Raw genomic sequence first — 26,025 nt, 5'->3', positions numbered from 1 at the left:
CATATCTTAGTTATGATTGGTGAAAAGTTCTCCCGTCTCTGTTTAAAGTAACAGGCTCTGAGAAATTCAGAGCACTTGCTCAGTGAGGGGTGGTTGCACCTTGGAGGCAGGTAACTTTTGGGATGGAGGTGTGTTTTGGTATTATAACGATATTATAATGAGTAAAAGTATACTAGGGTACAGCATTTGTAAAAACATGATGAGTCCTTAGATCAGGGTAGCAAAAAGTGCAGCTTATAGGTCTCGGTGTGCACAAGAACAATCGAGTCCCCCACCTGGTCACAGAGCCTAGCCATGGTGTCTCCACTTCACTCTACACACCATAATGCTCATTAGAGCTAGCACACCAAGTTCCCCCAGCACGATAGCATCTAAGCCTAGGGAACACTCAGGTAATGCAGTTATGCCCTACCCTGAAAGCCTCTTCAATGCTGTACATTTTGTTTAAAATGTGAATGTTAGTTTTATTTTCCTAGTTACTTCAGGCAATTGCACCACAGGGTGGCATCCCTGCCTATGGCAGGGGGGCTGGAACTCGATGATCTTTAAGGTTCCTTCAAACCCAAGCCATTGTATGGTTCTATAATTCTATCATCCTCTTCTCAGTCATCTACCTCTTTATCCAGACTGGGAATACACTTGTAATAGTGATGCCCCACCAGCACTTGAACTCTCATGTAGTTTGTCTTTGGCAACTTACCCTTTACTGACATGTGCCATGTCTTGGTCAGGATGCCTCTTATGCTTTTAGATGCCTTCTTTGCAGAGAGAATAATTTCATTCTCTAGCTGTGTGGTCTGGCTCCTTTTCCTCTACTAGTGGGCCTAAATGCTGGGATCTACTCTTCACAATCATGGCCTATGACCAATATGTGTCCATTTGCCACCCAATGAAGTACTCCAGTGCCATGAAAAGGAAGGTCTGTGCCTGTCTCGTGGGAGGCCTGTGGGCTCCCCTCCTTGGCAGAAGTGGCACTCTGCCTTTCATTGCCCTGCACTGGCACTACACAGTCACTGACAGCTTCTTCTGGGGCCTGCTACCCATCACACTACTACCCGTCATACTTGACTGCGATTATGTTGTGCCTGGGGCCATCCCATCCTCCTCCGTACCAATCACATTGCTAATGTCTCCCTCAAAAAAGTGGCATCCATCTTCTCCAGTGGTGTGATGCCTCCCATTCCATCCCATCCCCTTCCTTCTCTCCTTCTCCTCCCCACCCCCCCCCCCCCATCTCCACTCCCGTCCTCTCCCCTTCCTTCCTCCGTCTCTCCCAATCTGCAATAGCCATGGATGTTTTCTTCCCCTCCAAGGGTCAGTGCCCAACACACTGCAGACCCTCTGTAGTGTGTTGTAACCTCACATTCTTTTGGGAGTGGGGAAGGGGCTCCATAAACACCCATCTTATACCCACCGAGGGCAAAGCCATTGTCACAGAACAGCTCAGGAGGGCATACACGGAGGGATGAAACATCTACAGCCAAGACTGGGATGCAGAATTCTTTAATGAGTGTACAGAGCAAAAGCAGGTCACTCTGAGCTGAGACCCCTCTTCTGAGAAGAGCACAAAGAAAAGGGAGAGAAGGAGGTAGGTGAAGGGATGGAAGGAGAGGCATGAGCCATGTTTTCAGAAAGCGCAGGCTGGCCCTTTCCTGCCAGCATTTGCCAGAGGAGCTGATAAGGTCAGACATTCTGAAAGCAATGGCCTGAAGATTCCTCCTTTTTGTAGCACCGTATATGAAACTCCTGGGAGAAGAACCCCAGGGCCATGGCCACTGGCTTCTTTAGCAGGGCAGGCACCTTCTGCCACAGTAGCGGCTGGAAATGCCAGAGAGGTCACAGCACCCGGAGGTGATGGGGACTCCATCACAGCTGAGGATGCTGCCAACGGCAGCAGAGGTGGAGGATCCCACAACGGTGTTCTGCGGGAAGGAGCTGAGGATGGGGCCGGGCAGGGTCACCACCACGGGAGAGGGCTCAATGACGATGGTGGAGTTCTGGCACTGCCTGACGCAGGGCTCGTTGCAGCTGCTGGCCAGTGGAGTTGGGCCACAGGGCCGGCATGGCAGGCACTGGTTGTAGCAGGACATGTCTTGGGGCAGGAGATGCACCTGGGAGAGAGGGCAGAGAGGAAGTAGAGCACATGGATAGGTGACTTACCAGCTCAGTTACCCCATCACAAAAGAGCCAAGGCAACTGCTGAGGGTGGAGGTGGAGGCTGTGCCAGGAAGCACATGGTGTTCATCGCTTTGTCCTGACAGGGCCCTTTAAAGAGCAGCCTGGCCCAGGAACACCCTCACATAGTACATAAACTGAAAGCCGCCCCAGACCCATGTCCCAGTCACTGTCTACGCAGACTTTCTGTATCCACCCCTCTCCCATGGCAAGAAACTCTGAGGCCCAGCATAGCACTGAACCACGACCAGGTGAGATGTCTATTGATGCAAGATCCCTTCCACTTTGGAAGAGGAGGAGAGAGGGCTTCAGACTCACCTGGTTCCCAAGGAGGACAAGGCGAGAGAACTGGATGGGAGAGCAGGGAGCTGGACTGCTCTTTATACTGGTCCTTCATTGCCGTAGGCCATGAGACACCCTTAACAAAGCTAATAATTTTTTATCAAGCTCATCTTGAATGCAAACTATCCCAACTAATGATATGTATGGTCTGTGTTGGTTTCCTACACTGCTGCCTTTTCATTTCCAGATTTAGGCCATGACCATGCCCCAGTGATGGTTTCTTTAGAGTGCTGGTTTGAATGGCTCAAGCATTTCTAGGGCAAGAATGCATCTGTGATGGCAGAAGATTCATTTTAAGTGCTGGATGTGTCCTGAGTAGTCAGGTGGTATCTGTCTGGGTGACATTGTTGTGGATGTTTGAAGTAGTATTCTGAGGAAGAAGATCCCACAAGCTCAAGTTGGATTCTGAAGTACGCCTATGCATGAGGAAGTGCTACATCCTGCCCTTTTCTTTCCTCCTCAACTCACTCTGATGGTCATCTCTTGTCTCCTAAGGTGTGTGATTTGTTCTACTCACTTTTGACTTCATCCATATTAGCACTGCAGTCCATGAAAAAATATTCTTTCCCCTTTTGACTCCAATGTGTCTTGGTGCAGTCTGTGAGTTCACAAAAAATGCCATAGTGTCACAGAACAACGGAATTGTAGAATGGTTGGAAGGGATGCCTGGCAGTGTGGTTAGCATAACCAACAGTAAGGCAAATATCCATCATGTGGATGGGGGCTTTTAATGTGCACCCCTGCCTCCTTGTCTCTCCCTTTCACTGGCCCCAGTGTGTGGAGACAGCCATTGCTGTGGTGAGAAAGGGCATTGGTGTTATCAAGTCCCCAGTGCTGAGTCACCATGAGGGTGTGTGGAGCACCTACTGACAAGGTGATTAAGTCCATCAGGGTTATCAATACCCAGGTACTGGTTTGCCAGGAGATGGTGACACCAAGAAAACCTAAGATTGAAAAGGGAATTCTCATCCAGTGACACATACATTTTAACTTCTGCAGTACTCTTGTTCTACTAATTTAAGGACTTTTCATCTTCTCATACCAGGCTCCCACCAAGGAGGCTGAAGGTGCATAAAAAGCTGGGAGGGGGCACAAGCAGGTTAAAATTCCAGATCCATTATCTGGTGTTCAATGAGCCAATACACACAGAAGGTTTTAGAGATTGTTTATTTTGGAATTGTGCAAGTCAGGGTACCCAGTGACTTCCCACAAATCTGGCACCCCTTAGAAATTTCCTCACTGCTTTTATACAACCCCTTCTCAATACATTTATGTGCTTGTCTAATCCCATTGCCTCTGATTGCTTCCTTAATTAGCATAGTGTTGCCATGTCAGAATTGTTCTGCACATCCTCAGAGAGGAAGGGTCCCTCGTTAGGGCAGGGTCTCTCAGATTAGGGGTGTGATATTTACTCTTATAATGAGGATAGTATAGAGAGAGTTCACATTGGAATACTCCTGATCTTTTCTTTTCAGCCATCTATTCAGATTACATTGACTGATGATGTATTCAAGGACACACATCAGGATGTTTTCCCTCAAGAATGTCAACATAATGGCCTTCTTGATTAGCAATTCTTCAGTTAATCATCCTCTTGACACCTCCAAGGCCTGGGTTATCTTACCTTGTCCTCAAAGGACATATTTTATCTCTTTTAGGGAAAAAAGAGCTAATGATCGAGTGGTATCAAAGACAGCAGAGTCAAAATGGACAAAAGGATATCCCATGACATGTGATGTCCTGCTCATCCATGATGCCTTGGGGAGTTGGATGAGGGTGCTGCCACTGCTCAGGGAATGGCTGGGCATTGCTTGGCTTTTGGTGAGCAATAGCACTATGTGTCACTAGTTTGGTGGTTGTTTTCTTTTATTATTTTTATTTCTGCCTTTCCTTCTTATTGAACTGTCCTTATCTCAACCCATGAGCTCTTACACTTCTTTTTTTCCCGTTCTCTCCCCTCACCACAGCAGAGGGGCAGTGAGCATACGTCTCACAGTACTTAGCTGCCCATCAGTTAAACCACAACACTTAGTGACTTTAACATGATATGTGGAGGTGTATCTGTGCCATTTCTTAAGCATATTTCAAGACGGACTAGCTGGTGAATGAGAGGAAAGCTGTGTGTAAAGTCTGAGTCAGAGGTGGCTAAGGGAGCCCAGGACCCAGGCGTGGAAATTGGGCATGCTGAGAACCCATGGTAATCTTTGAGAGATCCCTGTGAGGGTGGAGATACTTGCAAGATCAATGGGTGATGGCATGCATCCCTTGGGAAAGCAAACATCAGATTGGCCTCACCAAAGGAAATGAGGGGGACCACATGCTGGGTAGGAGGAGTCAGGCTCCAGGCAGGATCATGAGATGGGCTGAGGGCCCGTGCTGCAACGTTTCCTACATTACTTCTCTCCAGATTTTGTGCATTCCCAGCTGCAAGGTCACTTGTGTGCATTTACAATCCTCCTTGCCAATCTGCCACTCTCATCCCATCCTCCTTGCCATTCATTTCCTTTTAATTCGTTCCTCCCAAGGGATGGAATGCATGAACATGGGTGTGATTGCACATCTAGTAGGTAAGGTTGTGTTTTCCAGCAGGGATCTTCAATCCTGACCAGACAGAGGAGAGGAATGGGGCTTGGCTTTCTGTAGGGAACATTTTGATGAGTACTGGTGGCGTTCTTTTGGGTGTTGTTAAAGGCAGTGACCTGCCTGTGGCTGCAGTCTGTATGAGCAGCTATATTAGTGTCCTGTGTGTGTCTCCATGTGTGTGCCTTCCTCGGATACACGCTCAGGTTTGCTACTGGCCCAGCCTGCAAAAGGGAAAGCAGAAGTCCCATCCATCAGCAAAGAACAGAGAGTTCTGAAAGTCTCTGGGTGCACTAAGCAGTCTAGAACCAGAGTCCCAATGCTCTGGTACCTGCCAGAGGCAGCAACTTCGCTAGCATCCCTCAACAGCCACCAAGATGGTCATGGGGTGCATAACATGCTGACAGTCTGGAGAGCAGTTTGGCAGAAAAAGCCCTGGGTGGACACCAAGCTGACCATGAACCAACACTGTGTCCTGTCTGCAAAAAGGGCTAATGGTGTCCTCGGATACATTAGCAGTGTTGCCAGCAGGTCAAGGGAGGAGATCATTCCCCTTTACTCAGCACTGGAGAGGCCACTCCAGGAGTAGAGTGTCTAAATGTTGGCTCTCATTTCTATATGGGTCTTGGCTCCCCAGGACAGGAAAGTCAAAGAAATACTGGAGAGAGACAAAGAAGAGTCACAGTGACAATTGAGAGACTGGAGCATCTCTCCTCTGAGGAAAGGCTGAGAGAGCTGGGACTGCTCAGCCTGAAGAAGAGAAGGCTCAGGTGGATCTCATTCATGTATAGGAATAACTGAAGGGACAGCACAAAGAAGATGGGATCAGACTCCTCTCTGTGGGGATGAGTGCCAGGACAAGAAGCAATGGCCACAAAATGAAACACAGAAGGCTCTTTCTGAGCATTAGGAAATACTTTTTCATTGCATGGTTGACCACGCCTTGGAGGAGATGGCCCCACCAGGCTGTAGAGTCTTCATCCTGGTAGATTTTCAAAAGCCTTCTGGACATAGCCAAGGACACCCTGCTGGCCCTGCATGATCAGGATGTTGAGTCAGGTGAACTGCAGAGGCTCCTTCCAGATGTGAAATCTGTGTTATTCATCAGTGTGAGCCATGATGAGTGGCAGAGAGAAACAGTGTTCTTCAGCCTTCAAAAGAAGGTTAAGGAAGAGCTTTTTGATGCTTCTGATACTTGACTGCAGGACAAAAAGACAGATGGAGCCAAACTATTCTGGAACACCACGAAAGAACACAAGACAATGTCTTGAACATGAAAAAATTCTAACTAAAAAATTATGAATTATGGTGCTTCTCTTTTTTTTTATTATTCGTGAGGATGGATCATGAATGTAGATGAAGGCCAGTAAGAGTGACCCTCCAATTCCAATTAAAATACCATTAGTTGGAGATAACACCAAAAGGAAAAGGGAATAGCCTAGGTCAAGTTATGCCCTTTCAGATGCCCTTTCAGACACTGGGAACCCACTGATCCAACATCCTTTTCCCTGCTGACTCACCACACCTCCCCCTATGGAATAGGTTGTCTTTGTTCCCCCTCTACCCCAGGCTTGTGGCATCCCACACCCCACTGGAGCCAGGTTCCTCTTGCAAATGCTAGGTTTTCCTAACAGAAATAGAAACAGCCACAGTCCCTGGGATGTTGCACAGCAGGGTTCCTGACTGAAATTTTTCAATGGTAGCTCCTGCTGGAATTGGGAGAAACCCCAGGGAGCATTTTGGGCACAGTCAGAACAGATCATTTCTCATTGCTGCATCTCCCCTTGTTCCCCCAGCAGAGTCATTTCCGGCAGCTCTGTTCTCTTGGGGCTGGGAGGTGCTTTTCTGACTCTCTCTCCTGCAGCAAACAGGAGGGTCGGTCTCAGCATGCAGCGTGGGTATCTCGTCCTCACTGCCTTCCTGGGGCAACTGCTGGGTAAGTGCATGCTTTTAATCAAGGTATAAATCTTCTTTCCCCAGGAAGCCCTCATCAACCTTACCACATTTAAGTGGGGAACAACTCCTGATTCAAAGGGAAATGTTGATAAATGTTGGCTCCCATTACTGGCTCTGCACCAAGAGAGACGTGAGGTCATTCTCCTAATTTTCCTGTTATTTCAGTCCAATTCTTTCTGCCTCTCTCTTCTAGTCCACCAGATGAGGTTTCAGTTGGAGAGACATTAAAGCTGGTTACAGAGACATTAAAGCTCTCCTCCCATGGACATTACCAGGGTGTCCAGTCTGTCTTCTGCCTGATGCATTCCTGCCTTGGCCTCCAATGTTCTCCTGCTTGTCAACTCAGCCAGGGCTCCCTCCTGACACCACTCACCTCAGCCTGTGTATACTGATTGGTGTCAGAATCCCCAGAGATGACAGGGATTAGGAAGCAGGTTGAACCTTTTCCCTGTAGCTGCATGGGCCCCTCAACCTACTGGAGGCTGCTGGACTCAGCACACAAAGCTAGGCATGAAAGGCTGTGTCCTGGTCCCCTGGGCAGAAGGAGAGCAGACAGGAGGAGCAGGCACACAGCACAGCTATTCTCAGGGTCCGCTCTTGCTTAAGGAGCTCTGCCCCCAAACCACCTTGCTGTGACTGGGCCTTGGGACCTTTCTGCCCAGCAAAGGACAGGGAGCCTTATCCCCCACAGCTTTGAATTCACTCCTGTTTGCTTGGAGACTTCCCTACAGAGCTGCTGACCTCTTTCTTCCAGAAATTATGGGGCAGGTGTCCGTCACCCAGCAAGAAGGACAAGTCACTGTGGAGCAGGGAAATGCATTTGAGACCACCTGCACATACGAGACCTCCTACTTTAGGGGCTTGCTCTGGTACGAGCAGAAGAAGAGCCAAGGCCCTCAGCTGATTTCAAATCAAGCAATAGCAGGCACCAAGCAGAGTGACCGTTTCACCACAGAGCTGAACGTCACGGAGAAATACAGCGTTCTGCAGCTGAAGGAAGTCGAGCTCTCTGACAGCGCCTTGTACCTCTGTGCTGTGAGTGACACCCTGGTGCAGGGAGCTACACTGGTTGAGCAATAACCCTGGGAAGGGAGTGCAAGGCAGAGCTTTGGGATGGCGTCCTCAGTTCTCCCCTGGCTGCTCTGCTTCCCCTGTGCACCCTGAGATCTGCCAGCCAGATGCCCTTTCCCAAAGGGGCTGGTGCCTGTGGCTGTGCAAAGAGTGCTGACCCTGACTGGCTGACCAGGACCACAGTGCTCTATTTTTCTTCCCTTCCTGGGCTACCTGAATAGGGTAGATCCTGCTGGGAACCAAGATTCCCCTGGGGGCTTGTTCTCAGCCCCTTGATCCCAGATTTAGTAAATTCCTGAAAACCCATGATAAAGCAACTTGCTTCAAATCATGGCCAGCTGAGCCCAGAGACTCCTAGAACAAGTTCTGACAGAGATTTGCTGTGTTCTTTTCTCTCTTCAATGAGTCAGTAAATAAAATGGATTTTTTTCTGAGCCATTTCATCATCTCCAGACTTGCAGCCAGTTCATGTCCAAAACCTGTGCCTGAGGGACAGAACAAAGCACATAGAATATCCCTGATTGCCAAATGCCCAAGAGATCTCCATGTTCATCACAATAAGCAAGCAAAGAAAGATATAAATGAAGACTTACAACCAGATGGGGTGGTTGTTGTCTCCTCAGGGGTGCCAGGGGTATGTGATCATCTGCAGCTCCTGCACAGAGAGCAGTTTTGTAGTGACCAGCTCCCACAGCAGTGGGGGATTGTATGTCTGGGAGAACCTAGGTGTCCTGCATGCAGCAAATGCTGAGACAAAGCAGGAGAAATGAGGATATGCTGATAAAGGTTCCTCCATCTCACAAACCATGCTGAATGTGGTGTTTTGATGTCCTCAGACTCAAGGAAGCTCTTCTGTCTGCTTGCAAGAGCAAGAAGCAAAGCAACCCAGAAAGAAGAGCTCAGTGCAGGCAGCTCCAGCAGGGGGCAACCACGGGCCCCCTTTTCCTCTGTGCTCTCAAGGAAGGCAGCACCAGCCTCAGCCTTGTCTCAGCAGGGGTCTGATTCAACCCCCCTGGGATCCTCTCCCTGTTATAAATGAAGTCTCAACTCAATCTGAGTTTTGTAATATTTATAAAACAAATATTTCTAAAAGGTATAAAAGCTATAAAAGGTATAAAAGGCAAGTAAACAGCGCTGGGTGTGCGGGTAGTCTACACTCCATTAACACGCACACACCAACATCAAACATTCTAAATATAAAGAACATTGCTTTTACGTACTAAACCCAAGTATGCCTATACATACGTACAATCAGAAAAGGTAACAAACAATCCTTTAAGTTCCATGACTTAACGGTCTCCATTTTCAATTCCTTTTCTTGACTGCAAACAAGTCTCCATTTTCCATTCCTTTTGAACTTTTTTGAACTGTCTTACTTTAAGTTGTCAAGCAACTCGGTCTTCGGGCCTTTTGTATCCCATTCTTCCCGAATCGAAGAAAAGCATATCCATCTCTTTTTCAAGGCCAATGAGGCCTGGGTCAAAAGGCACATCCAGGTCAGCAGGGGGCGTAACAGCAAAAGCCTTCGATGGCTGTAGCAGCAGAGGGGCCCATGGCGTAGCAGTCGGATCAGTAAAGGAGCCCGCAGCTCCCTCACTGTCTGGCAAGCCACACGTTTGTGATTGTGTCTCCACATGGCTCTTTAAGGCCTCAGAGGCTGCTCGCCAGGTGCTGAGCAATCCCACTGCAACCTTGTCATTTTTAGTTGCAGAGACCCACACCTTGACCTCAGTTTGGTTCCATGTTTCAGGATCATAAACTGTCTAATTGTTAAGAAGAAGAATAAGCTGTAAGGTTACCAGGACAGTCTTTGTTTCTAAGGACATACAATTCCCCATAATGCACAACTGCTTACCAGCAAGAGGCAGTTGTGTGCACAGGTCCGCTTCTCTCAGCTTGAGCTTCTTTCCAGCTCCAGTGCGCCTATTTCCAGCGACTTTCTCTACGAGCTTCTCTGAGCGGTTTGCTGAGTTTGGCTGAACCTATCTTCATGAGGCAATCAAAGTGCCTGTTCCCGTCCTGGTCTCCATTCTGCCAGCCTGTTCCTCTTCACTTCTTTTTCCTGCTTCTTTATTGATGATGTAACTTCATCACATCGTGTTGCCTTTTTTTTTTTTTTTATCTTGAGGGCAGGCTCCCCTCTTATACCCTTCTCTCCACAGCAGTTCTTTTCAAAACAACTTTTCATTGGCCAAACAACTTTAAATGTAACAACAACAGCAAACACCCAGAAACATCCATGCCTTAATGGCTGGAGAACAAGAAACCAGAGACTGCATGGAGTCTCCTGAATCACCCTTCTTTGTTCCCTCTAAACTCTTTTATATTTCTGATGGCATCATCGTTAAGAGTCTAATGTTATCTCAACCACGGGGCTTTCCAACCCCCATGGCCACATTCCCAAATCTCCCCCTTCTTTATTAATATCAACCATTTTCTCGACAAGAATTACCACTCCATATATAACATCCCTAAGGAGTCTCTAGGGACATTGAACACCTCTGCAGGAACAGTGCTTTCCTTCCTGTTCTTGCCTGGGATTATGGACTGGCACTCTTGGTACCACATTTTGTAACTGCTCAGTCACCCTGGAACCAGCCCTGCCTGGAGCTCTTCTCTCTTCCCCCAGGGGTATTTGTGTCCTTTCTTCCCTGAGTACAGAGGAGGCTTCCCAAGGGAAATGCCTCCATGAACAGCACCATCTGCAGAACACCCCACCACCACCCCTCCCCACCCTAGGCATAGGCACAGTCCCTCACTCTGGCAATCTGTGGGCTCTGCTCCATACTATGGGCAGGAAGCGATGGGACAGAGACTCACTGGAGTCTGGAAGTCCCATGCAAAAAAACTTCTTTGTCCTCTGACTTTTCCCCTGGGCTGGTAGCGTGGACCTTCCCTCAGTGGGCATTTAGAGAGGACATAACGGTGCTGGCACACAACTTCAGAAAGAACTGTATTCCTCCAGCCCCTGAGGAACAGGGGATCCCCGAGTGGGGAGGAGCACAGGAAAGGATCTGTGGTTCTCTTGTACATCCCTGTGATCCCTGTGAGTACACAAAATCTTTTGTGTTTTTTGGTTTTCTTGTACAAAAAAAAAAAAAATAATACCAAAATACCAAAAAAAAATATTGTTTTCTTGTACAAAATCACTGTGATTTTGTACACCACTGTAGCTCCAAGGGACAGTGCCTGAAGTGTCCCCACTACAGTGTGTCCCATATTCCACTGGGAGTCTGAACACACCCTCCTGTGCTCACCATATTCCCCTGCACACCAGTGACTTTCTTACCTTGCAATGTGAGGGTGGGATGCAGAAACATGTAATGATGCTGATGAGGGAAATGAGATCACTTTTAGAGGAGGCTATCAGAGGTGGCAAGTAGCACAAGGAAGTGCCAGAAGTCTGTGTGCATCACCAATGGTAGAGATCCCACAGGACATCCATTTGCCTGTCCCACAAAGGGAGAGGGACCAGCAGAACCCCCAGGCTGTGTATGGAGGTCTTAACAGCCTAGAAGAACGGAAGGGAGGGAATAGAGTAGAGAGAAAGAAGAAGACATGGAAGTTAGACTTTGGCCATGTTTTCAGAGAGCCCCAGCTGCACTCTTTTGGAAGAGGGACACAGGGTGCTCAGCCTCTCAAACATCATTGGCCAGAAGCTCTGTCTTCAGTCCAGCATCACCTTCTGGGTTCTCAGGGGTCCTTGTGTGGTGTGTCACCAGTGGCTTTAGCACTTTCTACCACAGCAGCAGATGGAAATGCACGAAAGGTCACAGCACCCAAAGTTGACAGGGACTCCATCGCAGCTGTGGATCCTGTAACTAGCAGTGAAGGTGGAGGATCCCACAGCAGTGTTCTGTGGGTAAGAGCTGAGGATGGGGTCTGGCAGAACCACCATCACAGGATGATGGTAGTTGAATTTTGGCCTTGCCTGATGCAGGGCTCGTTGCAGCTGCTGGCAGTGGCATTGGGCTGCAGGACTTGGCACAGCAGGTACTGGTTGTAGCAGGACATGTGTTGGGGCAGGAGGTGCAACTGGGAGAGAGGGCAGGGAGGAAGCAGAGTGCAGGGACATGTGAGGAGCAAAATATCTTGATCCAGACATGATCTGAAAAGAGTGGCCAGGACCCACAAGGATACTGCGTCTCTCTTAGATGACAATCCACCACAGACAGGTCCCACATAGTCTCTGAGTCACAACTTTCCCAATTCCTCTCTCATGACCACCATTACCACAACCCAGTACATGAGGAATCAGCCCAAAAGAGGGAGAAAAGCCAGCAGATCCCCCATGCTGGGGGATCTTATCAGGGCTTCAGATACACTGGGTTTCCAAGAAGAAGAAGAGGAGGGGGGTGAGGTGCTGGGCTGGCTTTTCTGGCGGCCTTGCACTGTCCCAGGCTCAGAGGTAGCCTTCAGAGAAGTGATAAATTTCTAGGGGGCTTGTGATGAATGGAAACCCTCCCAGCTAATGACATGGGTTGTAGGGCTGTTTCCCCCTCTACACTGTCTTTATGATTTCCTGGCTTATGCCACACCCATTCCCTTTTGGAGGCTTCTTCTGTGTGCAATTTCTGTGTGATTTCTGGGCAAGGACTGAGTCAGTGGTAGCAGAGGTCTTGGCTCAAGCACATGGTTGGTCCAGTGCAGACAAGTGATGCTGGCCTGGGGTACTGAAGTGGTGTTGTTTGTGACTGGTAACAGGAAGGGACCCAGCTGTTCCCAGCCCTGCAATCCTTGCCTGGTCATCTGAGGGCTTCCCTATGTGCAGATATGTCATCTCTTCTACTCTCCCTCCTTTCCTCCCTCCCTCCCTCCCTCCCTCCCTCCCTCCTTACCCTCCCTCCCAACTTACTCCAACAGCCCCATGGAGTTGGCTTCCAGATAGGTGGGCTGCACTGATGGGTTTCTTTTCGCTTCCTTATAAAGCTGCCTTCTGGAGAAATGGGTTGACCTCCTTGGACTCCTCTCTCTGGGCAGTCCCTGTGCATCCCCACACTGTGCTGTCCTGTCCTCTGGAGCCTTGTCCTGCTCAGAATGCCACAGGTATGCCCTGCCAGAAAGGTCCCCAGCATCTCCTCTGTCAGCTGCCCTTGGCCTCTGCCCCTGCCCCATTGGGAATGTGTGTGAACACGTGTGGGGCAGAGCCCTTGTGAACTCATCAGAGGCACTGAGTGCACACATGTACCTATGTCTGCATGTGTACACATGCATGGCCTCGTGTTCCTGTGTATGCAGTGTTTGCACCTGCATTTTTCAGAGCATCTATGGAACTGTGCATTTATGCATGCACATGCATGCTTGCATGTGTCCATCAATCTGTGTGTGTATTGCATATGCATTCTTAGTATGTGCTAGTGCACATGTGCACATAATTCACCTGACCCTAGGCATGTGTCCAGCTGGTCCCAGGGCATCTGGGACCCCTACATCTGCATCCTCTTTGCTGTTCTCTCTCTTCCCTTGTCTTTCACTCACCAAAAGGCATTCTGTGCTTGTGCCTCCAATCTCACCAGAGTTTCCATTCTCTGAGGACCTTTATGTCAATATTTGTACTTTGCTTGACAGTGTGCTGCAAGTGAGACTGGCATGGCTTGGGAACTGGAATAGATTCTCCAGGGAAGTGGTCACAGCATGAAGCCTGCTGGGGTTCAAGAAGCGTTTGAACATTCAGACGTGGTACAATTTGTAGGTAGTCCTCTGTGGAGCTAGAGGAGAGGGACTCAGTGATCTTTGTGGGTCTATTCTAACTCAGGATATCCTACAGTACTGTTATTACATGTTTTTCAGAGAAAATGAGATGCTATGTGGACAACATCTTTTTTAAATGTTGGTCTTGTTCTCCTTGATTAACTTATGCTGCAGGCAGGGAATAGGAAAGATGGCATCAACAATTTGACTTGTTCTCTAGAAGGTTTTTTCTATTTCCTAGAAAAAAGTTAATCTCAAATTGTGAGTATGCTACTACACCTCAGACATCAGTCTTAGACAGGACACATTTCTGGCTCAGGAGCACCTATTGATTATTGCTGTAAGCTGGGCAACAGATGTGTTATGTGCAGAAGTTGCACTGGCAACATGTAGAATCTGTGTGAAAGCAAAGTGCACAGCACTGTGTACACCCTGTGTACACCACAGGGCCCCAAGGTGTGCTACTGTGGGAACGCCCTGGCTTGGGTGTGGGGAGCAGTGGTGCTGCGTGGTGCACAAGGACCACTTCATCCTTGTGGCTCTGGGAATGACAGAGGAGCTTGATGCCTGGGAGAAGATCCCCCAGTGTGTGCCCTGTGGCTGGGCTGGTGCATGTCTTGTGCCATTCAGGGCCCATATACAGATTGTACTGAGTGTACAATCAGGTCCCATTCTCACTGCCATCTCTCAGTGGTCATTGGGATTTCTGCATTCACAGAATGTCTTATCTGGAGCATTGTGGGGTTGTGGCACCTATGGAACCTTCGAGTTCCTGGGTCTGTTGAACGTTGTTCCATGCCTGGGGAAGACAATCCAAGATGCAGTAGCCATGACTGTTTGGGCACCAGTCCCTGTCCTGGGCCTGCCTTCATGTAATAAGGAGTTGGGTTCACAGTGACTGGGTGTTCCAATGCGTCCTGCTGTAGCTGGTAGGAGTATGAACTTGTGGGAATAGCTGTGCCATGCCAGATGTTGTACTGAAGGGTGATAAGGCTGCTCAAGGAAGCTATATCTGCTCTTCAAACCCTGGCATGCTGCCTATGATCAGGTGCTCAAGGAGAGGGAAAAGTGGAGGCGAGACAAAGGGCCATCCCCAAGACAATTACCCATTCCCAGTTTCTGCAATCCTTTGGGAACATCATTGTCCAAGCCTCCACCCCCAGCACAGCTCCACGCAAAGCAAGATGCCCCAGAGCTGGGGCCTCCAATGTTAACAGAACTTATTTAGGCAGAGACTTACAAGTCAAGGACTGGTGGCCATTGGCTGTGGAAGAACTAGGGATGTCTTCCTCACCTTCAAGAGACAGTGCCTGAAAGGTGATTTGCTGCAATGTGCACCGCCGTCCAAAGCTTAGAGGATTGAGGCAGTGCCCACAGCCACAGCTAATTCCCACCAAAGCAATGACTTTCTCCCTGGCCATCTCTATGCAGATGGAAGGACGAGACCAGAACACATTCAGGGTTGCTGCAAATGTTTATTGAGTCTCAGGAGGAAAATTAGGTGACTCCAAAGGAGGCCCCGAGAGTGAAGCTCAGGAGGAGAAGAAAAAGAATCTGTTCAGCTTTTCCTATTGCAGAGTTGCTACATCTACCTGGCCCACAAGTGGAGAGAGGCTAGAGGGCACTCAAATCAAGCTGGTTCCCGGGGGCCTCACAGAGAGCTTGGAGGGGAGCAGAGGGCAACAAGAAATAGAGGGTAAAAAGTATGAGTGAGTGAGTAGAAAACAGAATAGGTAGATATGAGCTGTGTTGTCAGAGACCCCTTGTTGGCCCCTTCTTATCTGTCATTACAGGACAAGACAGAGATGGTCAGCTCAATTTAAAACAATATCATGAAGGTTCTTCTGTCCAGCAGCATGTTGTGAGTTCCTGGGGTCCTGGTCTGGGAAAGGGTCTGGCATCTTTAGCAGGGGCGGCAACAGTAGCGGCTGGCAATACAAGAGAGGTCACAGCACCCGGAGTTGATGGGGACTCCGTCACAGCTGAGGATGCTGCCAACAGCAGCAGAGGTGGAGGATCCCACAACGGTGTTCTGTGGGAAGGAGCTGAGGATGGGGCCGGGCAGGGTCACCACCACAGGAGAGGGCTCAATGACGATGGTGGAGTTCTGGCACTGCCTGACGCAGGGCTCGTTGCAGCTGCTGGCCAGCGGGGTCGGGCCGCAGGGCTGGCATGGTCGGCACTGGTCGTAGCAGGACATGTCTGGGGGCAGGAGGTTCACCTGGGAGAGAGGGCAGGGAGGAAGCTCAACATGGGGATGCAAGAGGAGCAGCCTGTCACCACTCCCTGAGGAAACCAATGCATAGGCCGTGCTGGGAGCTGGAGGCTGTGCAGGGATGTGTGAGGGATTCTTGACCTCATCCTGCTAGGGCCCCAAAGAAGCTATCAGGGCGTATCTGGCTGCAGCAAAGGTTCTATAGCCAAGAAGCCATTGTAGTACACACCCAGACTTCCTCCATGGCAAACCTTCTCCCCACTTCCCTCTCCCACTACCAGCAGCCCCAAGATTTGACATGGAACAGAGCTGACTGCAGCTAAGAGGTCCGCAGAGATTAGTTGTCCTGTTGAAGAGTGAGGGGGACAAGGAAGAACTTCGCACTCACCTGGTTCCCAAGGAGGAGAAGGCCAGAGAAGTGGATGAGGGAGCACAGGGCTGGGCTGGCTTTTATATGGACCTTAGCCACCCCATGCCCAGAGACATCCCTTGAAGCAGTGACTATTTTCTGACAAGCTCCTTTTGAATGCAAAACATCCCAGCTAATGATATGGGCTGTGTATTTCCTTCCTGTGATGTTTTTTATTTCCTGCTTTGTGCCATGCCTTTTCCCCAGTTAAGTCACCTTTTTATTGGCAGGTAGGGAGGCCCAAGTATTTCCAGGCAACACAGGTCATTGTGGGCAGAAGACTCAGCTCACATGCTGGAAGAGTCCAGTAATGGCAAATGACTTCAGCCTGGGTGTCTCCTTAGGGGCTCTTTGGGGCCCTTTTGGCCACAGGTTTCCCAGCTCCTACCTGTGACCATACCCCACCTAACACTGCCCTCGGGGAAAACCTTCTGACATGTTTTGCCTCCTTCTGCTCTGACCAAGGGATGTCTGTATGAGGGGAGAGGTTGTACAGAGCCCTTCCTGGATCTCTAAAGAAAGGCCCAACAGAAAACCAAGTGTCTGTTTTAGTGCTACAAAATATATAGCGGAATGTAGACAGAAAGTAAATCTTTCAGGTGCTGGGAAACTGCTGTTGTTGTAGCTTCAGACAGAAGCATGTGAATTTTCCCAAGACACACAGTGCAGATCCTGTCCATAGAAAATTCCTTCTTCACTCCCACAGCTTGAAGGTTTTCATTCTTCTTAAAAAAAATAAAATATAAAATGATATAAAATGAAATGAAATAAATAAAATAAAATAAAATAAAATAAAATAAAATAAAATAAAATAAAATAAAATAAAATAAAATAAAATAAAATAAAATAAAATAAAATAAAATAAAATAAAATAAAAGTACACCTTCTCCTTAAATGATGTAAGCTTATGCCTGCCTTGACACCCAGGAGTGCTCAGTAGGGGCACTCCAGCAGATTAATTTACCGCTACTACTCAGGCTAATAAATGAGATTCTCAACTGTTAAATGCAATGCCCAAGAGAGCTGACGTCTTGCCAAGAGCCCTGGCCCAAGTGCCTTGGCAGGGGGACTGGAATTCGGTGATCTTTAAGGTCCCTTCCAACCCAAGCCATTCTATGGTTCTGTCATACCGTTTTCTGTCATCTACCACTTGACCTGGAGTGGGAATACACTCATGGTGGTGAGGGTGGTGCCCAACCAGCACTTGAGCTGTCCCATGTAGTTTGTCTTTGGCAACTTCCCCTTCACTCACGTGTACTATGTCTTGCTCAGTACTTAAAGGGGGCTTATAAAAAAGATGGGGAGCAACTTTTTACTGGGTCAGGTAATGATAGGACTAGGGGGAATGGTTTTAAATTAAAAGAAGGGAGATTTAGATTAAATGTTAGGAGGAAACATAGAGGTTGTTGAAGCACTAGAATGGTATGAACAGACAACATGTATATGCCCATTCCCTGGAGGTGTTCAAGACCAGAGTGCCCCTGACAATCTGATCTAATGGGTGGCTTCTCTGTCCATGGCAGAGGGGCTGGAACTCAACAATCTTTTAGGTTCCTTCCAACCGAAGTCATTCTATGGTTCTATAATTCTATCATACCGTTCTAAGACATCTATCTCTTGATCTGGACTGGGAATTCACTAGTGATGATGGTACCCAAAGACCATCTTGCACTCTCCTATGTAGTTTATCTTTTGCAACTTCCCCTTCACTGATATGTACAATGGCTAGCTCATGATGCCTCTTATACTTTTAGATGCCTTCTGTGTAGTGAGGATAATTTTGTTCTCTAGCTGTGTGGTCTAGCTCCTCTTCCTCTAATAGTGGGCCTAAAATGGGATCTTCTCTTCACACTCAAGGACCAGGATAGATCTGTTGGCATCTACCATCCACTGCCATGGGAGAGAAGGTATGTGCCTGTTTGGTGGGAAGCCTGTGGACTGAGCTCCTGCACCCTTCCTTGGCACAAGTGGCACTCCTGCTTCGATAATCCTGTGCTGCCCCTACATAGTAACTGACGGCTTCTTCTGGGACTTGCTACCTGTCATGCAGCTGGCGTCTGCTGAGAGCTTCTGCACTGCTGTGCTCCTTGATTACAATAGCACCATCAGTTTTCCTGTCTTCCTTGAGCTCCTGTAGGGTGTTCCTTGTTGCCCTCTGGAAGTAGGCTTGTGAGGAGACACAAGATACCGTCTGCTCACTCTCACTTGGCTGCAGTTGTGTTGTGCCTGGGGCCATGCTCCTTCCTCTCTACCCACCCCATTGCGAACATCGCCCTGAACAGTGGTGTTCATCATCTCCAGGGCTGTGATGCCCCTGCTCCATGCACCAACCTAGAGCCTGAAGACCTATAAGGTGAAGGAAGCCATGGGAAAACTGAGAAACAAAGGGTGTTTGTTTCTTTGTTTGTTTTCTCTGACAGATGATGAGGGAGGCAGTGAGGAGACCAAATGGGGGGGAGGGGGCACACCACTTGTGGGGGGCTATGCGGGGCTGTGGCCGTGTTTATGCTAGCGCGATTATCAGATTGGGGATGTTTTCAGTTGGGACGCTAAGAAAAGGGAACACAATCAACAAGCATACAGAGACAGCGACCAGACCAAAGAAACATGAAGGCGATCACGACAGAAACCTCGCAATTCACACCAGTTGTTGGCCTATCAAGAAGCCACAGGTGCCACTGCCAGGAAGATCAGCCTGAGCCTTGCAACTGCAATGGTTGTGAAACATGGACGCCGGCAGGAATGGGTGTGGGATAGACCTATACAAACCCATGTGGGGACGTGCAGGGTAAGGGGAGCTGGGAGGAGCACACAAGGGCAGACGGAGCGGGGTGTCCTGTCCTCTTCTGGAATCTGTCCTTACCTGTGTGCACGTGTACTGCAAGGAGAAAATGCCAGCTCCTGGTAGAAAAATGAGAGCAGATTTGGTGCCAGCTGCCAGAGTCAGACTGGGGGCGAGGCTGCCCCCGGCCTATGCTGTCAGCTGCTGGAGCCAGGAGGTCCCTGTGCAGCTCCTGGAGCAGGGGGAGGAGGTCTCGGCCTCCAGGCAAATGCATCAGGAGCATTTTGGGCCCCCAAAAGCGGCTACTGCCAGTACCAGACTGGGTATATCTTCCCCAAACGGGGCATACACATCCCTGTCTGTGTGTCTCCTGGATATGTGCTCAGCTTCCATAACCGTGGAGCCTGCAAAGGGGAACGTGGGCAGCTGCACTCCTCAGCCTGGGCGGAGGCCATAAGAGGAGACACAAGACACTGTCTGCTCGCTCTTACTTGGCTACGGTTGTGTTTTGCCCTGGGACATGCTCCCTCCTCTATACACATCCCTTGCCAACATCTCCCTGAACAAAATAACATCCATATTATCCAGTGCTGTGATGATTCCCCTCCTCTTCCCTTCCCTCCCCTCCCCTGCCTTCCTCTCCTGTCCCCTCCTCTCCCTTCGCTTCCCCTCCTCTCTTCCTTCCCTTACCCTCCCTCTATCTCTCTGCAAAAGCCAGGGATGTCTTCTCCATCTCCAAGGGGCAGTGCCCAAGAGACAATCCTCTGCAGTGTGTCACAAATTGCCATTCTTCTGGGAGTGGGGAAGGGGTTCCATAAACACCCATCTTATACCCACCAAGGGCAAAGCCATCCTCCCCGGGCAGCTCAGATGGGCATACACGGAGGGAAGAAAAATCTACACACAAGGCTGGGATGCAGAAATCTTTAATGAGTGTAGAGAGGAAAAGGAGGTCACTCCAAGCAGAAGCCCCTCAGTGTGGGAATCACCAAGGCCAACATAGAGGTAGTGTCCCTTGCTCATGGTGGAGTTCATGCAGGGCATGTGTCTGCTGTTACCACAGTGGGAGGGCTGGCACTAAGGAGCCCCACAGACCAAGGGAGAAGAAGAGCACATGGAAAAGGAAGAGAAGGAGGTAGGTGGAGAGATGGAAGGAGAGGCATGAACCATGTTTTCAGAAAGCACAGGCTGGCCCCTTCCTGCCAGCATTTGCCACAGGAGCTGAGAAAGCAATGGCCTGAAGATTCCTCCTTTGTGTAGCACCATATACGAAGTTCCTGGGAGAAGAACCCCAGGGCCATGGCCACTGGCTTCTTTAGCAGGGCAGGCACCTTCTGCCACAGTAGCGGCTGGAAATGCCAGAGAGGTCACAGCACCCAGAGGTGATGGGGACTCCGTCACAGCTGAGGATGCTGCCAACGGCAGCGGAGGTGGAGGATCCCACAACGGTGTTCTGCGGGAAGGAGCTGAGGATGGGGCCGGGCAGGGTCACCACCACGGGAGAGGGCTCAATGACAACGGTGGAGTTCTGGCACTGCCTGACGCAGGGCTCGTTGCAGCTGCTGGCCAGTGGAGTCGGGCCACAGGGCCGGCATGGCAGGCACTGGTTGTAGCAGGACATGTCTTGGGCTGGAGATGCACCTGGGAAAGATGGTAGAGAGGAAGCAGAGCGCATGGGTAGGTGAGGATCAGCTCAGTTACCCCATCACAAAAGAGCCAAGGCAACTGCTGAAGGTGGATGTGGAGGCTGTGCCAGGAGGCACATGGTCTTCATCACGTTGTCCTGACAAGGCCCTTCAAAGAGCAGCCTGGCTCAGGAACACCCTCACATAGTACATAAACCAAAAGCTTCCTCAGACCCCTTTCCCAACCTCTCCCTATACAGAACTTCTCTATCCAGCCCTCTCCCATGGCAAGGAACTCCAAGGCACTGAACTCCATAGCTCTGAGCCACCATGGGATTTGATGTCTATTGATGCAAGATCCCTTCCACTTTGGAAGAGGAGGAGAGAGGGCTTCAGACTCACCTGGTTCCCAAGGAGGACAAGGCGAGAGAATTGGATGGGAGAGCAGGGAGCTGAGCTGCCTTTTATACTGGTCCTTCATTGCTGCTGGCCCAGAGTCTCCCTTGGCAGAGGTAACAATTTTCTGACAAGCTCATCTTGAATGCAAGCCATCCCAACAAATGATATGGGCTGTGCGTTGGTTTCCTGCACTGCTGCCTTTTCATTTCCAGATTTTAGGTCACGGCCATGCCCCAGCAATAGCTTCTTTAGAGTGCTGGGATGAAACGTCCAAGTATTTCTAGGGCAGGAATGCATCTGTGAGGGCGGAATACTCATCTCAAGTGCGGCATATGTCTTGAGTAGTCAGGTGATGTGTTTCTGGGTGACACTGTTGGGGATGTTTAAAGTGCCATTCTGAGGAAGAAGTTCCACGAAGTCTCAGAAAAATGCCCAAGGTCTCCTATGCATGAAGATGTTGAACATCCTTCCCATTCCTTTCCTCCTCAACTCACTCTGATGGTCTCTTGTTACATCCCCTAGTGTGTGATTTGTTGTACTGGCTTTTGATCGTATCCCCATTTACACTGCTCTCCAGGATTAACATTCTTTCCGCTTTTGACTCTGCCCTTCTCTGTGCAGTCTGTAAATTCATAAGCGATGCCGTAGAATCACAGAATGGCAGAATCATAGAATGTCTTTCATTGGAATGGACCTTAAAGATCATCTAGATCAACCTCCCTTGCCATGTGCATGAATACTTTCCACTGGAATAGACTACTCAGAATGCCATCCAATGTGGCTGAGGTGGTGTTACCCAGCTCTGCATCTGAATACCACCACAGCTGCTCTCTCACTCACCCTCCTCAAAGGGAAAGGGGAGAAAATATGATGAAATGAGCTCAAGGTTTGAGATAAGGACAGAGAAATCACTCAAAAATTGTTGTTATGGACAAAACAGTCTCAGCATTCTGAGATTAAGAAAACATATTGCCTATTACTAACTAGCTAGAGAAGTGAGAAACAAAGAAAACAAACTAAAACCACTTTCTCTTGGGCCAGAGGTGTATATGAACTTGGATAGCCACCAAAGTCATATCGCTTTGGTCAGCAGAAAGCCCTGGGAACGTGATGATTAGGAGGATATAGGGAACACCAAAAGGCTGTTTTTGTAGTATAAGCGCTAACATGAAGTTGCTTAACCTTGGACAGTGAGAAAATACCAAAGTGCTCATAGGCTGTATTCTGTCACTAGGAGGTTTCTATGGTATTGCGCTATCTCAGGACAGATACAGAAGAGCCAATAAAAAATTCTTTTCCTTTGCTTGCAACTTGCATTGGAGTCTGGGTATTCATTGCAACTTCTTCCCCACATCCACCCTCTTCCAGCTCCTCTGAAGAAAACCTTGCCATGTAAATCCACCTGAACAGGCCTTGAATATTTCTAGGGATGGGGCTTCCACAGGTTCTCTGGGGAACCTCTTCCTCTCTGTCATCACCCCCATAGTAAACAATTTCTTCCTAATAACTTATCTAAATCTACTCTTCTTTAGTTTAAAACCATTACCCCTTGACATACTCCAGCCCTCTGATCCTCTTTGTGGCCCTCCTTTGGACCCACTCTAACAGGTCTTTGTCTTTCTTGTGCTGGGAGCCCCAGAGCTGAATGCAGCACTCCAGTTGATGTCTTCCTGGAGCAACGTAGAGGGGGAGAATCACCTCCCACCACCTGCTGCTCACGCCTCTTTCAATGCAGCTTAGATTATGGTTGGCCTTTTGGGCTCTAAGTGCACTTTGCTTGCTCATGTTGAGTTTTTCATCAAACACCTACACCAAGTCCTTCTCTTCAGGGCTCCTCTCAACCTATTCACACAGCTCATACCTATTAACACAGCTTACAACCTATTAACCCAGCTCATAGTTGTGATTGGGATTGCCCTGATCCACACGAAGGACCTTGCACTTGGCCTTGTTGAACCTCATAAGACTTGCATGGGCCCACTTCTCAAGCCTGGCTAGGTCTCCATGAATGGAATCCCTTCCCTCTAATGTGTCAAATGCACCTCTTGGTATCATCAACAAACTTTCTGAGTGCCACTCAGTGGCACACACTACATGTCCCCAGGAAAGATATTAACTAATACCGGTCTCAGTACAGACCCTTGAGGGATACCAAGGGTCCATTAGCGGCATGGTCTGAGCGCGACCATGCAGCTAATTCTTTATCCACCGAGCATTCCATCTGTCAAATCCATGCCTCCCCAGCTCAGAGAGAAGGATGTTGTGCCGGATGGTGTCAAATACTTGGCACAAGTCCAGGCAGATGATGTCAATTGCTCTTTCCCTATCCACCTGTCGTGGTTCCGCTCGAGTGGGCAGCTGAGCTCCACCACAGCCGCTCTCTCACTCCCCCTCCTCAAAGAGGAATGGGGAGAAAATATGTGAAAAGGGCTCAAAGGTTGAGATAAGGATGAGAAAATCACGCAATAATTATTGTAACGGGCAAAACAGACTCAGCATAAGAAGATAGTAAGATTTATTGCTCATTACTAACAAGCTAGAGAAGTGAGAAACAAAGGAAAGAAACCAAAAGCACCTTCCCCCCCCATCCTCCCTCTTCCACCTCCTCCCCCCGAGCGGTGCAGGGGAATGGGGGAATGGGGGTTATGATCAGTCTACAGCACTTCTTCTCTGTCGCTCCTTCTTGGTCACTCTCATCCCCTGTGCTGTGGGTTCCCTCCCACAGGATGCGGTCCTTAATGAACTGATCCGGTGTGGGCTTCCCACAGGCAGCAGCTCTTCCAGAACTGCTCCAGATATGGCTCTGTACCACGGGGTCCATCCCTCAGGAGAAAACTGCTCCAACCTGGCTCCCCCACGGGCAGCAGCTCCTGCCAGGTAACCTGCTCCTGCTTTGTCTCCTCTCCACGGGCTACAGGTCCGTCCCGGAATCTGCTCCGGCAGGGGTCTTCCACAGGTGGCAGCCTCCGTCGGTGCAGGGCCACCTGCTCTACCGTGGTCTCCTCCACGGGCTGCAGCATGGAACCCTGCTCCACCGTGGTACTCCATGGGCTGCAGGAGGACATCCTTCTTCACCATGGTCCTCACCACAGGCCGCAGGGGACTTCTGCTCCGGCGCCTGGAGCACCTCTCCTCCTCCTTCTACACTGACCTTGGTGCCTGCAAGGCCATTCCTTACTCCCTTCACTTTCCCAGCTGCTGTGTTGCGCAGCGTTTTTTTCCCTGTCTTAAATATGCTCTCACAGAGGCACAAAACAACATCACTTATTGGCTCAGCTCTGGAAAACAATGGGGCCCTTCCCAAACATGGGGCAGCTTCTAGATCTTTCTCACAGAAACCACCCCTATGGCCCCCTGCTACCAAAACTTTGCCACGTAAACCCACTACACCACCATTGTAAAAGAACCACCAGATTTGTCAGGCACAATCTGCCCCTAGTGAAGCCATGTTTGTTTTCACCAATCATCTCCTTATTTTCTGTGTGTGCAAGCATAGTTTCCAGGAGGATCTGTTCCATGATCTTGCGGGTCACAGAGGTGAGGCTGGCTGGCATGTAGTTCCCTTTGTCTTCTCAATTAGGATGCACAGTAGTTTGGCAACATCACCCACCACTTCCCATAAGACCCACAGATGCATCTCATCTAATCCCATGGACTTGTGCACCTTCACGTTCCTTTGTTGGTCTTGAACCTGATCTTCCTGTACGACGAGTGGTTCTTCATTCTCCTAGACCCTGCTTTTGCCTTCTGAGACTTGGGCTAGGTGGCTAGAGCTCTTGCTGGTGAGGGCTGAAGCAAAAAAGTCATTGGCTAACTCAGACTTCACCATATCCTGAGTAACCAGGTTTTCCATTTCCTTCCGGAGAGGTCCACAATTTCCCTAGTCTTCCTTTTATCACAGATGTACCTAGAGAAGCCTTTCTTGTTGCCCTTGATGTCCCTGGCCAAATTAAATTCTAATGGGGCTTTTAGCTTTCCTAACCCAATCCCTGGATGTTCTGATGATTTTTCTGTGCTCCTCCCGGACTATCTGTCCTAGATTCCACCCTCTATAGGCCTCCTTTTTCTCATAGAGTTTACCAGTTGCTCCTTGTTCATCCATGCAGGCTTGCTGGCATTTTGCCTGACTCCTTTTTGTCGGGATGCATCTCTCCTGAGCTTTCTTAGGCCTGAGCTTTCTTAGGCCTCTCTTCCCTCCAGTGTTTTGTATCATGGTACACTACCAAGGAGATCCCTGAGGAGGACAAAGTCTGCTCTCCCAAAGTCCAGGGCAGCAAGCTTGCTGTCCTCCCTCCTTGCTGTGCTCAGGATGCTAAATTTCACCATTTCACAGTCAGGGCAGCCAAGGCTGCCCTTGAGATTCACATGCTATCTGCCCCAGTTGCTGTGAGAACGAGGTCCAGTATAGCACCTGTCCTCGTGAGCTCACCTTGTGCACTCACCTGAGTGTCTGGTTGCTTGTGTTCACACATCTGTTCTTGTCTTTTGACAATTGGGGGATGTCAAAGGGGGAATGGTTTTAAAGTAAAAGAAGGGAGATTTAGATTAGATGTTAGGAGGCAATACAAAGGTTGTTGAGGCACTAGAATAGGACAGAGAAGGCGTGTATGCCCAGTCACTGGAGATGTTCAAGACCAGATTGCCCTGGACAACCTGATCTAGTGGGTGGCATCACTTGCCCTTGTTATATTTCATTAAGTTTCTCCCTGCCCAACTCTCCAGCCTGTCTAGGTCCCACTGGATGGCAGCACAGCCTTTTAGAACGTCAGCCACTCCTCCC

At 49.2% G+C, this 26,025-nt stretch overlaps 3 protein-coding genes and 1 gene segment (V, D, J or C); 1 reads left to right on the top strand and 3 right to left on the bottom strand.

Annotated features, from left to right (window-relative positions):
• Positions 1-1,784: 1,784 nt before the first annotated feature.
• LOC116498533 (feather keratin Cos2-3-like) lies at positions 1,785-2,572 on the bottom strand. Its single transcript, XM_032202852.1, has 2 exons — positions 2,494-2,572; positions 1,785-2,092 (listed from the first exon to the last, which is right to left on the bottom strand). Exons 1-2 carry the CDS (start codon positions 2,570-2,572, stop codon positions 1,785-1,787), a joined length of 387 nt encoding a protein of 128 aa, XP_032058743.1.
• A 4,412-nt stretch (positions 2,573-6,984) lies between these two features.
• Positions 6,985-8,133, top strand: LOC116498313. The segment is given in 2 exon segments: positions 6,985-7,033; positions 7,808-8,133. Coding segments are annotated over 2 exon segments (375 nt in total).
• A 7,585-nt stretch (positions 8,134-15,718) lies between these two features.
• On the bottom strand, positions 15,719-16,015 carry LOC116498475 (feather keratin Cos1-1/Cos1-3/Cos2-1-like). The gene has a single exon (XM_032202766.1). It carries the CDS (start codon positions 16,013-16,015, stop codon positions 15,719-15,721), a length of 297 nt encoding a protein of 98 aa, XP_032058657.1.
• A 4,521-nt stretch (positions 16,016-20,536) lies between these two features.
• LOC116498582 (feather keratin Cos2-3-like) lies at positions 20,537-21,327 on the bottom strand. The gene is made up of 2 exons (XM_032202917.1): positions 21,249-21,327; positions 20,537-20,844 (listed from the first exon to the last, which is right to left on the bottom strand). Exons 1-2 carry the CDS (start codon positions 21,325-21,327, stop codon positions 20,537-20,539), a joined length of 387 nt encoding a protein of 128 aa, XP_032058808.1.
• Positions 21,328-26,025: the final 4,698 nt, after the last annotated feature.

The sequence above is a fragment of the Aythya fuligula genome, chromosome 24 (assembly GCF_009819795.1).
Source record: "Aythya fuligula isolate bAytFul2 chromosome 24, bAytFul2.pri, whole genome shotgun sequence".
NCBI classification, from domain to species: domain Eukaryota; kingdom Metazoa; phylum Chordata; class Aves; order Anseriformes; family Anatidae; genus Aythya; species Aythya fuligula.
Note: the sequence above shows the minus strand (reverse complement) of the source record. Positions and strands in the feature narration are given on the sequence as shown.